We start from the raw sequence: 13,022 nt of genomic DNA on the forward strand, positions 1-13,022 counted from the left end.
ACAAAGCCTGCATATTCCATCGAGTGAAAATTTTAGATCATCAAACACATATAGCATTCTTTGATGACAAAGTGATAATGACATGAAAATAATTAAAATGTCCAATACAATTCTATATTGAAAAAAATACTAAAAAATTCTATACGTAATGTTTTTACTAAAAATTCTATTACTAAATTTGATACCTAAAATTTCTCATGTAGCATTCCAATACATTTCTATATTGAAAAAAATACTATTACTATTTTTTTTACTAAAATAGTATGTACATGAAAATCTAATATTCTATACAGAGAGGAGGTGGGAGGAGGGAGGAGTCACTGGTAGAAAACAGGGCTTTGGTTCGGGCCTGGCCAGCCCATTAGTCCCGGTTCTTCACGAATCGGGACCCATGGGGGGCATTAGACCCGGTTCATGAGCCCAGGGGGCCGGCCGGGGCCTCGTGGGCATTGGTCCCGGTTCGTCTGGGCCCATTTGTCCCGATTCTAGGCACGAACGGGATCAATGGGCCGCGCTCCTGGCCCATATCCATTGGTACCGGTCCGTGCCTTGAACCGTGTAGAAGGGGGGGCTTTAGTCCCGGTTCGTGCCACGAACCGGGACAAATAATTTGCCTATATATACCCACCGCCGCGGCAGAGCACTCTGTTTTTTCTGGCCGGCAAGGGAAGGGCATTTGGGTGCTCTAGCTCACCTCCTATGCACATGAGGTGTTCGATGAAATGCCCGAGCCACACTAGTTAAGCTTTCTCCTCTCGAAGCTTGACTTCGGAGCTCCATTTTTCCCGAGATTTGTCTAGATTTAGCGGTCCGTCACGCCCCGTCCCCGTTTTCACCGCCGTTGATCGCCCGCGCCAATCTCGTCGCCGGCACCACCATGGTGAGCCTCTTGTTCTTTTCTTCTTTCTGATTTTCTTACTTCAAATAGATACGTGTCTGATTTTCTTACTTCAGATAGATACTTGTCTGATTTTCTTACTTTTGACACACATAATTATATATAATGCACGCAGATAAACCGGCAATGGATCATGGTGACAGACACACCTCCAAGTACATTAAGGGCGTGCATAATTTTCTCGAAGTGGCTGAGGCAAACAAGCAGAATGGTTTTATGTGTTGTCCATGCCCTAAATGTGGGAATACGAAGTCTTACTCTGACCAGAAAATCCTTCACACCCACCAGCTTTACAAGGGTTTCATGCCACACTACATTGTTTGGACGAGGCACGGAGAAATAGGGGTTATGATGGAAGACGGCGAAGAAGAAGAGGACGATGACAACTATGTGCCCCCTGAATACGGTGATGCTGCAACGGTGGAAGCTGCTGAAGATCAAGAGGAACCATACGATGTGCCCGATGATGATGATCTCCGTCGGGTCATTGTCGCAAGGACGCAATGCGAAAGTCAAAAGGAGAAGCTGAAGTTCGATCGCAAGTTAGACGATCACAAAAAAGGGTTGTACCCCAATTGCGAAGATGGCAACACAAAGCTGGGTACCATACTGGAATTGCTGCAGTGGAAGGCAGAGAATGCTGTGCCTGACAAAGGATTTGAGAAGCTACTGAAAATATTGAAGAAGAAGCTTCCAAAGGATAACGAATTGCCCGACAGTATGTACACAGCAAAGAAGGTCATATGCTCTCTAGGATTGGAGGTGCAGAAGATACATGCATGCCCTAATGACTGCATCCTCTACCGCGATGCATACGAGGATTTGAACGCGTGACCGGTATGCGGTGCATTGGGGTATAAGATCAGATGAGACGACCCTGGTGATGTTGACGGCGAGCTCCACAGGAAGAGAGTTTCTGCGAAGGTGATTTGGTATGCTCCTATAATACCATGGTTGAAACGACTATTCAGAAATAAAGAGCATGCCAAGTTGATGCGATGGCACAGTGAGGACCTTAAGAAAGACAGGAAGTTGAGAGCATCCGCTGACGGGTCGCAGTGGAGAAAAGTCGAGAGAGAGTACTGGGCTGAGTTTGCACGTGATCCAAGGAATGTATGGTTTGGTTTAAGCGCGGATGGCATTAATCCTTTCAGGGAGCAGAGCAGCAATCACAACACCTAGCCCGTGACTCTATGTATGTATAACCTTCCTCCTTGGATGTGAATGAAGAGGAAGTTCATTATGATGCCAGTTCTCATCCAAGGCCCTAAGCAACCCGGCAACGACATTGATGTGTACCTAAGGCCATTAGTTGAAGAACTTTTACAGTTGTGGAATTGAAATGGTGTACGTGCGTGGAATGAGCACAGACAGGAAGAATTTAACCTGCACGCGTTGCTGGTTGTAATTACCAACAATTGGCCCGCTCTCAGTAACCTTTCAGGATAGGCAAACAAGGGATACCACGCATGCACGCACTGTTTAGCTGACACCCGAAGTATATACCTTGAAAAATGCAGGAAGAATGTGTACCTAGGCCATAGTCGATTTCTTCCGACCAACAATCAATGTCGAAAGAAAGGCAAGCATTTCAAAGGAGAGGCAAATCACCGGAAGAAGCCCACTATTTGTACCAGTGATCACGTACTTGCTATGGGCAATGATTTACACGTAATCTTTGAAAAGGGTCCCGGCGGACTAGCTGTTCCGAGTGACGCTGGGGGACACACACCCATGTGGAAGAAGAAATCTATATTTTGGGACCTACCCTACTGGAAAGACCTAGAGGTCCGCTCTTCGATCGACGTGATGCACATGACAAATAACCTTTGTGTGAACCTGCTAGGCTTCTTGGGCGTGTATGGAAAAACAAAAGATACAGCTGAGGCACGGGAGGACCTGCAACGTTTGCACGAAAAAGACGGCATGCCTCCATAGCAGTATGAAGGTCCTGCCAGCTACGCTCTTACCAAAGAAGAGAAGGAAATCTTCTTTGAATGCCTGCTTAGTATGAAGGTCCCGACTGGCTTCTCATCGAATATAAAGGGAATAATAAATATGCCAGAGAAAAAGTTCCAGAACCTAAAGTCTCATGACTGCCACGTGACTATGACGCAACTGCTTCCGGTTGCATTGAGGGGGCTTCTACTGGAAAACGTCCTATTAGCCATTGTGAAGCTATGGGCATTCCTCAAGGCAATATCTCAGGAGGTGATCGATCCAGAAATCATACCAAGGCTAAGGAGTGATGTGGTGCAATGTCTTGTCAGTTTCGAGATGGTGTTCCCACCATCCTTCTTCAATATCATGATGCACGTCCTAGTTCATCTAGTTGACGAGATTGTCATTCTGGGCCCCGTATTTCTACACAATATGTACCCCTTTGAGAGGTTCATGGGAGTCCTAAAGAAATATGTCCATAACCGCGCTAGGCCAGAAGGAAGCATCTCCATGGGCCATCAAACAGAGGATGTCATTGGGTTTTGTGTTGACTTCATTCCTGACCTTAAGAAGATAGGTCTCCCTGAATCGCGATATGATGGGAGACTAACTGGAAAAGGCACGCTTGGAAGGGACTCAATAATATGCAGGGACGGATATTCTTGGTCTGAAGCACACTACACAGTTCTACAGAACTCTACCTTGGTGACCCCGTATGTCGATGAACACAAGAATAGTCTACGCTCCAAACACCCGGAGCAGTGCGATAACTGGATTACATGTGAACACATCAGGACTTTCAGTAGTTGGTTGGAAACACATCTCAGAGGTGACAACACTGTTTGTGACGAGCTGTACTCGTTATTCAAGGAACCATCTTAGACTGTATTGACTTACAAAGGGTACGAGATAAATGGGAATACATTTTACACGATCGCCCAAGATCAAAAGTGCACCAACCAAAACATCGGTGTCCGCTTTGATGCAGCAACCGAGAGGGGAAAGGACACATATTATGGTTACATAGTGGACATATGGGAACTTGACTATGGACATGATTTTAAGGTCCCTTTATTTAAGTGCAAATGGGTCAATCTGTCAGGAGGCGGGGTACATTGACGAACCGTTCGTCCTAGCCAATGATCTGTAACTAAAAAAACTGGGAAAATATCATTCCGTATGGTTCGTCAGTGTACCCAAGATTTTTCAGATCCACTGTTATCATTCCGTACTGTGGGTCTACCAGTACCCCGCCTCCTGACAGATTGACCCATTTGCACTTAAACAAAGGGACCTTAAAATCATGTCCGTAGTTAAGTTCCCATATGTCCACTATGTAACCATAATATGTGTCCTTTCCCCTCGCGGTTGCTGCATCAAAGAGGACACCGATGTTTTGGTTGGTGCTCTTTTGATCTTGGGCGATCGTGTAAAATATATTCTCATTTATCTCGTATCCTTTGTAAGTCAATACAGTCGAAGATGGTCCCCTGGACAACGAGTATAGCTCATCACAAATAGTGTTGTCACCTCTGAGACGTGTTTCTGAACAAATGTTGAAAGTCCTGATGTGTTCACATGTAATCCAGTCGTCGCACTACTCCGGGTGTTTGGAGCGCAGACTGTTCTTGTGTTCATCGACATACGGGGTCACCAAGGTAGAGTTCTGTAGAACTATGTAGTGTGCTTGAGACCAAGAATATCCGTCCCTGCATATTATTGAGTCCCTTCCAAGTGTGCCTTTTCCAGTTAGTCTCTCCTCATACCGCGATTCAGGGAGACCTATCTTCTTAAGGTCAGGAATGAAGTCAACACAAAACCCAATGACATCCTCTATTTGATGGCCCATGGAGATGCTTCCTTCTGGCCTAGTAAGGTTATGGACATATTTCTTTAGGACTCCCATGAACCTCAAAACGGGGTACATATTGTGTAAAAATACGGGGCCCAGAATGACAATCTCGTCAACTAGATGAACTAGGACGTGCGTCATGATATTGAAGAAGGATGGTGGGAACACCAACTCGAAACTGACAAGACATTGCACCACATCACTCCTTAGCCTTGGTATGATTTCTGGATCGATCACCTTCTGAGAGATTGCATTGAGGAATGCACATAGCTTAACAATGGCTAATCGGATGTTTTCCGGTAGAAGCCCCATCAATGCAACCGGAAGCAGTTGCATCATAATCACGTGGCAGTCATGAGACTTTATGTTCTGGAACTTTTTCTCTGGCATATTTATTATTCCCTTTATATTCGACGAGAAGCCAGTCGGGACCTTCATACTAAGCAGGCATTCAATGAAGACTTCCTTCTCTTCTTTGGTAAGAGCGTAGCTGGCAGGACCTTCATACTGCTTTGGAGGAGGCATGTCGTCTTTTTCGTGCAAATGTTGCAGGTCCTTCCGTGCCTCAGCTGTGTCTTTTGTTTTCCCATACACGCCCAAGAATCCTAGCTGGTTCACGCAAAGGTTCTTCGTCACGTGCATCACGTCGATCGAAGAGCGGACCTCTATGTCTTTCCAGTAGGGTAGGTCCCAAAATATAGATTTCTTCTTCCACATGGGTGCGTGTCCCCCAGCGTCACTCGGAACAGCTAGTCCGCGGGGACCGTTTTCAAAGATTACATGTAAATCATTGACCATAGCAAGTACGTGATCACCGGTACGCATGACGGGCTTCTTCCGGTGATCTGCCTCGCCTTTGAAATGCTTGCCTTTCTTTCGACATTGATGGTTGGTCGGAAGAAATCGACTATGGCCTAGGTACACATTCTTCCTGCATTTTTCCAGGTATATACTTTGGGTGTCAGCTAAACAGTGCGTGCATGCGTGGTATCCCTTGTTTGTCTATCCTGAAAGGTTACTGAGAGCGTGCCAATCGTTGATAGTTACAACCAGCAACGCGTGCAGGTTAAATTCTTCCTGTCTGTGCTCATCCCACGCACATACACCGTTTCCATTCCACAACTGTAAAAGTTCTTCAACTAATGGCCTTAGGTACACATCAATGTCGTTGCCGGGTTGCTTAGGGCCTTGGATGAGAACTGACATCATAATGAACTTCCGCTTCATGCACATCCAAGGAGGAAGGTTATACATACATAGAGTCACGTGCCAGGTGTTGTGATTGCTGCTCTGCTCCCCGAAAGGATTAATGCCATCCGCGCTTAAACCAAACCATACGTTCCTTGGATCACGTGCAAACTCAGCCCAGTACTCTCTCTCGATTTTTCTCCACTGTGACCCGTCAGCGGGTGCTCTCAAGTTCTCGTCTTTCTTACGGTTCTCACTGTGCCATCACATCAACTTGGCATGCTCTTTGTTTTTGAACAGTCGTTTCAACCGTGGTATTATAGGAGCATACCACATCACCTTCACAGGAACTCTCTTCCTGCGGGGCTCGCCGTCAACATCACCAGGGTCATCTTGTCTGATCTTATACCGCAATGCACCGCATACCGGGCATGCGTTCAAATCCTCATACGCACCGCGGTAGAGGATGCAGTCATTAGGGCATGCATGTATCTTCTGCACCTCCAATCCTAGAGGGCATACGACGTTCTTTGATGCGTACGTACTGTCGGGCAATTCGTTATCCTTTGGAAGCTTCTTCTTCAATATTTTTAGTAGCTTCTCAAATCCTTTGTCAGGCACAGCATTCTCTGCCTTCCACTGCAGCAATTCCAGTACGGTACCCAGCTTTGTGTTGCCATCTTCGCAATTGGGGTACAACCCTTTTTTGTGATCCTCTAACGTGCGATCGAACTTCAGCTTCTCCTTTTGACTTTCGCATTGCGTCCTTGCATCGACAATGACTCGGCGGAGATCATCATCATCGGGCACATCGTCTGGTTCCTCTTGATCTTCAGCAGGTTCCCCCGTTGCAGCATCATCGGGCACATCATCTGGTTCCTCTTGATCTTCAGCAGCTCCCCCCGTTGCAGCATCACCGTATTCAGGGGCACATAGTTGTCATCGTCCTCTTATTCTTCGTCATCTTCCATCATAACCCTATTTCTCCGTGCCTCGTCCAAACATTATAGTGTGGCATGAAACCCTTGTAAAGCAGGTGGGTGTGAAGGATTTGCCTGTCAGACTAAGACTTCGTATTCCCACATTTAGGGCATGGACAACACATAAAACCATTTTGCTTGTTTGCCTCAGCCACTTCGAGAAAATTATGCATGCCCTTAATGTACTTTGAGGTGTGTCTGTCACCATACATCCATTGTCGGTTCATCTGCGTGCATTATATATAATTATGTGTGTCAAAAGTAGGAAAATCAGACAAGTATCTATCTAAAGTAAGAAAATCAGACAAGTATCTATGTAAAGTAAGAAAATCAGAAAGAAGATAAGAACAAGAGGCTCACCACGGTGGTGCTGGCGACGAGATCGGCGCGGGCGATCAATGGCGGTGAAAACGGGGACGGGGCGTGACGGACCGTTAAATCTAGACAAATCTCAGGAAAAATGGAGCTCCGAGGTCGAGCTTAGAGAGGAGAAAGCTTAACTAGTGTGGCTCGGGCATTTCATCGAACACCTCATGTGCATAGGAGGTGAGCAAGAGCACCCAAATGCCCTCCCCTCGCCGGCCAGAAAAAACAGAGTGCTCTGCCGCGACGGTGGGTATATATAGGCAAATTATTTGTCCCGGTTCGTGGCATGGACCGGGACTAAACCCCCCCCCTTCTACACCGGTTCAAGGCATGAACCGGTACCAATGGATATGGGCCAGGAGTGCGGCCCATTGGTCCCGGTTCGTGCCTAGAACCGGGACAAATGGGTCCAGACGAACCGGGACCAATGCCCACGAGGCCCCGACCGGCCTCCTGGGCTCATGAACCGGGTCTAATGCCCCCCATGGGTCCCGATTCGTGAAGAACCGGGACTAATGGGCTGGCCAGGCCCGAAGCAAAGCCCTGTTTTCTACTGGGGGGGGGGGGGGGGGTCGCTGGGCCCTCGCTGCTGGTAATGACCACCTTAGGCCCGCGTAGTAGGGCTGCCCATTTACCCCTTGCCACTAGTAGTGTTTGCATCCAACTATGAAAAAAAGTAAACAGGTCAAGTATTTCCATGCTGTGGTAGCCATTTTCCATGCAAGACGGCATGGTTGCATGTTAATTGGTTAGTGGAGATTATATATTAATTGGTAAAATATTAATTATATGTCACAAAAATACGTGGATGAGAAACCAAATTTTAATACCAATATTAGCTTTTGTGGTATATACTTGCCATTTTGTTAGTTGCATGGATGATCAAAATTTAATTGAAAATACGTGAGTTCGATAAAACAGGGCAAAGAAAGTAGTTCTTGGAACATGATTAGTCGGATTATTGCCAAAATACAACGGTGAAAATGGATGCACATGTACCAGAACTGATTTTTTTTTTAGTAAAATTGTAAAATAAGTCTGGATTTTTTTTGCCAACAAACATGGTATAGGATTATACTCGTGTGTAAAGTTTGACGAAGAAATAATTCTGATGATATTCAGGGTAAAAAAACAAAACCAATACTACATAAAGTTACTATTTACCCTTTTCGTAGCTGTAATTTTTTTTGTTTGCCAAGAAGTCTACGGAAGTTATTTTGTCGTGCAACTTTGTACATGAGTATAACGTTAAACAATATTTGTTGCTAAAAAGTTTCAGAAATATTTGACTCTTTTTAATTATTTTGCTAAATTGGGTGCATGTAGACCCATGTTCACCAAATCCACTGAAATTATTGTATAAATAATGGAAAGGAACGGAATTCTCAATTTCTGCATTGAGTGGCTAGGAAAGCAAGTGGATAAGTGGCTCGGTGCATCCCTATGAATGAGTGAATACATATTGTCCAGCTCGTCACTGACATCGTCTAAAGTGTGTGTGTGTGTGTGTGAAAGAGAGCACGGCGCTGGCCGCCGTTGAGAACTCTGTGGGACGACTCTCATAGAGCAGCAGGTCACAGCACACAGAGCAAACCGGCAAGCATCAAGGAGAATACAGCCAGGTATGAAGCCCCTAGATCCGTGAGTCTCTTTCTCCTCTTTTCCCTCCTCTTCTTCTGTACAAATCCACGGCTCACTCTCGCCAGGTCCATAGGCCACTAATGAAATTGCCAAGTTCTAGTAGAGTTGGAAGCTCAAGTGCTATCATCTTTAAGGTTCTCTAAATTAATCATTCTTGCTATCCTTTCTATAACAAAAGCGTAGAGATAGAGAATTTACTAATACTGACATCGATTCTAGATTATTTGCAGAAGAATTGGTTACAAAACAAGTACACTAATTTGGTAGCACATACAAGGAAGAGCAATCGATGGCCGAGGCTGCTGTTAAGGCCGTCGTCGGGAACGTGAACAGCCTTGCCGTTCAGGAGACCACCCTGCTATGTGGAGTCAACCTCGAAGTGGAGTGCCTGAAAAATGAGCTGGAGCGACTGAAGTGGTACCTGAAATCTGCCGACGCTAAATGGAGATCGGGAGATGACCGTGTGGCTACCTGGGTCAGCCAGATCAGGGCCGTCTCATATGAGGCTGAGAATGTCATCGAGGTCGCCGATTACATGGGCAAGAGAAACAGGCTCAAGAAGGGCTTCTTGGGTGCCATCTCAAGGTATGCTCACTTACCCGGTGACTTGATCACTCTTCATAAAGTCGGTGTTGAAATCAAGCGTGTTAGAAGGAAGCTCGATGAGATATTTCAAAGCGCAGAACGTTTGAAATTTAATTTAGACACTAGTGTTGTTGACAAGGTTCACATAGATGGTGAGTCTCAACAGGAATATGGTCTTATATACGAAAACATTGAAGATGATTTTGTGATGGTTGGTTTTGAAGAAGAGTACGAAGAAATAGTTGATAAATTAGTTGACATAGAGAAGGATCTTAGTGTTGTCTCCATAGTTGCCATTGGTGGTGCGGGAAAAACAACACTTGCTAGAAAAGTCTACTCTTCATCTATAGTAGAACAACACTTTGAGAAAATTGCTTGGGTGACTGTATCTGAAAAGTATAAGGGCATTGATTTAATGAAGGATATTATGAAACAAATAATGGGGGCAAGGGGTGATTTACTTGAACAAATGGAAGAGTATGAGGTGGGAAAGAAGACCCATGATTTTCTCTTGCATAAAAGATACTTGGTAGTTCTCGATGATGTGTGGGAAACCGACACGTGGGACCAAATAAACAAAAAGGTCAAAGCCTTTCCAAATGCAAGTAATGGCAGTAGAGTACTCTTAACTACTCGAAAGGAAGATGTCGCAAATCATATACAAATGCCAACCCATGTTCATCATTTGAAGAAGTTAGACGAAGATGAAAGTTGGAAACTTTTTAACAGCAAAGCTCTACCATCACACATAAGGAGAACCATAATTGATGTGTATGAGTTTGAAGAACTAGGGAGAAACCTTGCAAGAAAATGTGATGGATTACCTCTTGCCCTTGCGGTTTTGGGAGGCTATCTATCAAGGAATCTAAACACACAAACATGGTGTGATATACTCTTGGATTGGCCATCAACCAAGAATGGACAGATGATGCGAGAAATACTAGCTCGCAGTTACAAAGACCTGGCAAATCATCACTTGAGATCGTGTTACCTCTATTTTGCTGCTTTTCCAGAGGATTACAAAATATCTGTATTGGCTCTTATTGAAATATGGATAGCAGAAAGATTCATTCCGCATTTACCAAATCATAAACAAGAAGAAACAGCACATAAGTATGTACTCGATTTGGCTCAGAGAAACTTGGTCCAAGTTATCGACAGAAGTGAGGTACATGGATGGATTCTAACAGTAAGAATTCATGACAATCTACGTGACTGGTGTATAGAAGAAGCAAGGCAAGATGGTTTTCTTGATGTCATCAACAAAACTGCAGGTTAGGCTTCCTCGCGTCTCATTGTAACTTTATATGTTTAATTTAATTTTTGTGTTATGACAGATCATGAGGTTTCTTAATTTGCTAACATGTATATGCTCTTTGCAAAACTAATATGCAGGACAAGGTGGTCCATCTTCATCTAATACCATGATATCATATCGTTCTTCTGTCCAAAACTTGAATGGTGATCTCATTTGCCATGAAAGCATATCTAATTCATCACGAACACTTGTTGTCTTCAGAATTCCTTCGGTATCCTTCTCCAACCAGCTAAAATTGTTGAGGGTTCTTCATGTGGAAGATTCAAGTCTGGAAAATTTCTCTAGGATAATTGGTGGGTGCATTTACCTAAGATACCTCAGGTTTAGAAGATGCAAAGGTGTGGCACTGCCTTCTTCAATAGGAAAACTCCTTTACTTGGAGACTATAGATCTAAAATCCACACAAATGGACTCAGTAGTACCAAAGTCCCTCTGGAATATCCCTACTCTGAGGCATGTTTATCTTGGAAATGAGTTTTCCCCACCAAGGAGTCTGCGACATAAAGAGCTCCAGACCTTTGAGTTATATCTTACACGTGCCGAAACTAAATACCGACGTCATAACATGGTTATTTTTCTGGGGCAGATGAATCAACTAACAACGTTCTCTTGGGCTATTAGCCGTATCCCATCAGAAGTGATTAATATATTTGCAAACATGACTCATCTTGTTGATATTTATCTCAACAAATTTAATGTGCTCAAGACGATTCCCGCTGAGTTCCCACAAAGCCTACGGTGTCTTGTTCTATTTGCCGATATCATTGAACAAGATCCGATGCCAATCTTGGAGAAGCTTCCATCTCTTGTGGTGCTGGAGTTATCGGGATATCATGGACGAATCATGTCCTGCTCTGCCAAAGGGTTTCCTCGCATGCAATCGCTAAAACTTGATGAGTTCTCCATTGAGGAGTAGAGGATGGATGTTGGGTCGATGCCAAGGCTCTCCCACCTTGCACTTTGGAGATGCAGGCAGATAAAGAAGCTCCCCGAGGGGTTGCTGCATGTTCGGCTCCTCATCGGTGATATTGAACTGTTCAATGTGCCTCAGATCCGACCCAGCTAATACATTGTATGAGCTGCAAAGGAGAGGATGGAAGGTATGCACATATGAAGCTTATGGAAATATTACCGTTTTTGGAGTCAATTATTGTTTATTAGCTGGGTCGACTTAACGGCTCACTGTGCTCAATTTCTCGCGCGCATTTTGCACAGGTGAAACGTTCACCGTGAGGCCATGCATGATTCATCGCAAGATCTTCGACTACATAGCAGAGGAAGAGTTTCCTAACTCCCAGGGCACTCATTACTTCACAGTATGCATGCTCCGACTTAAAGCTATATGATTCCCTCAAATATGTAAATGGAGTAAACTGGTCCACGTACCTATATGTGCTCCATCTAATGTATCATGTGTGAGTATGTAAGCATTCATTTTGATTGAGGTGTTGTATACCGTGGTCTGACATGCGCCTTCACGTCCATCGGGTTTATAAATTTGGTACATATTTCAATTAAGAAATTAACAATTAATTTGGTCAATAAAATATGTGGTGTATGTTATAAAATTATACTATTGACAACTTCCTTGCAATGCAAATATAGTGATACATTTTCAACACATAGCTAATGTTTTGTTGAGAAATTAATTTTCAAAAAAATTATTCAGATGCATGTGAAACTTAGAAATCCGACTAGAGGGAGTTGCAAACATATGAAACTGACACACACCTGCGTGGCTGACAAATTATCCTTTGGAGACCTACACACGACAACCTGATTTGGCCTTTCCAACTGGAGATGCCCATCTGATCCATGGCACATCTGCTGATAGTAGGTGTCAAAGCTGGGGTGGGGGATCATAAGGCAAGCTGGCATTATTTGGTAGAGCAAAGTGCTTTTTTAGTTTCTCAATTTGCTGTGAAGTGTGTCTTTTGTCTTTAATTTTATTTTGGAGCAACCTTCGTTTCTTAGATCTTAATACCGGATAGATTTAGAGCAACTCTAGCAGACCCCGCATCCGCCCCCGACCCGCAAAATAACCGTCAAAATGCAGGTACGGGCTGGAAAGTGTGCCCGACCAGGCCCCGCATCCCACCCCGGCCAGCAAAAAATTTTAGGGGGCGCGGCAAATTTCCGGACCCAACCCGGAAAAACGCGGGTTTCCCCCTCACGGCTGCGGTGCCCTGCATCACAGTGAAGCAGTTGGCGGGAGGGACATTTCAGCCCGCGCACTTTTCCCCCTTCCTTCCG

At 44.6% G+C, this 13,022-nt stretch overlaps 1 protein-coding gene across 1 annotated transcript; it reads left to right on the plus strand.

Annotated features, from left to right (window-relative positions):
* Positions 1-8,713: 8,713 nt before the first annotated feature.
* On the plus strand, positions 8,714-12,235 carry LOC123139062 (putative disease resistance protein At1g50180). The gene is made up of 4 exons (XM_044558881.1): positions 8,714-8,866; positions 9,086-10,725; positions 10,847-11,869; positions 11,985-12,235. Exons 2-3 carry the CDS (start codon positions 9,156-9,158, stop codon positions 11,683-11,685), a joined length of 2,409 nt encoding a protein of 802 aa, XP_044414816.1. The 5' UTR covers positions 8,714-8,866; positions 9,086-9,155; the 3' UTR covers positions 11,686-11,869; positions 11,985-12,235.
* The last annotated feature ends 787 nt before the right edge of the window (positions 12,236-13,022 follow it).

The sequence above is a fragment of the Triticum aestivum genome, chromosome 1B (assembly GCF_018294505.1).
Source record: "Triticum aestivum cultivar Chinese Spring chromosome 1B, IWGSC CS RefSeq v2.1, whole genome shotgun sequence".
Lineage (NCBI taxonomy): Eukaryota > Viridiplantae > Streptophyta > Magnoliopsida > Poales > Poaceae > Triticum > Triticum aestivum.

What these genes read in the sequence shown, in the direction of transcription:
- LOC123139062 (XM_044558881.1), top strand. Translation starts at nt 9,156, where the DNA reads ATGGCCGAGGCTGCTGTTAAGGCCGTCGTCGGGAACGTGAACAGCCTT. An exon ending in TGTCATCAACAAAACTGCAG is followed by an intron (nt 10,726 to 10,846) that starts GTTAGGCTTCCT and finishes ACTAATATGCAG; the next exon opens with GACAAGGTGGTCCATCTTCA.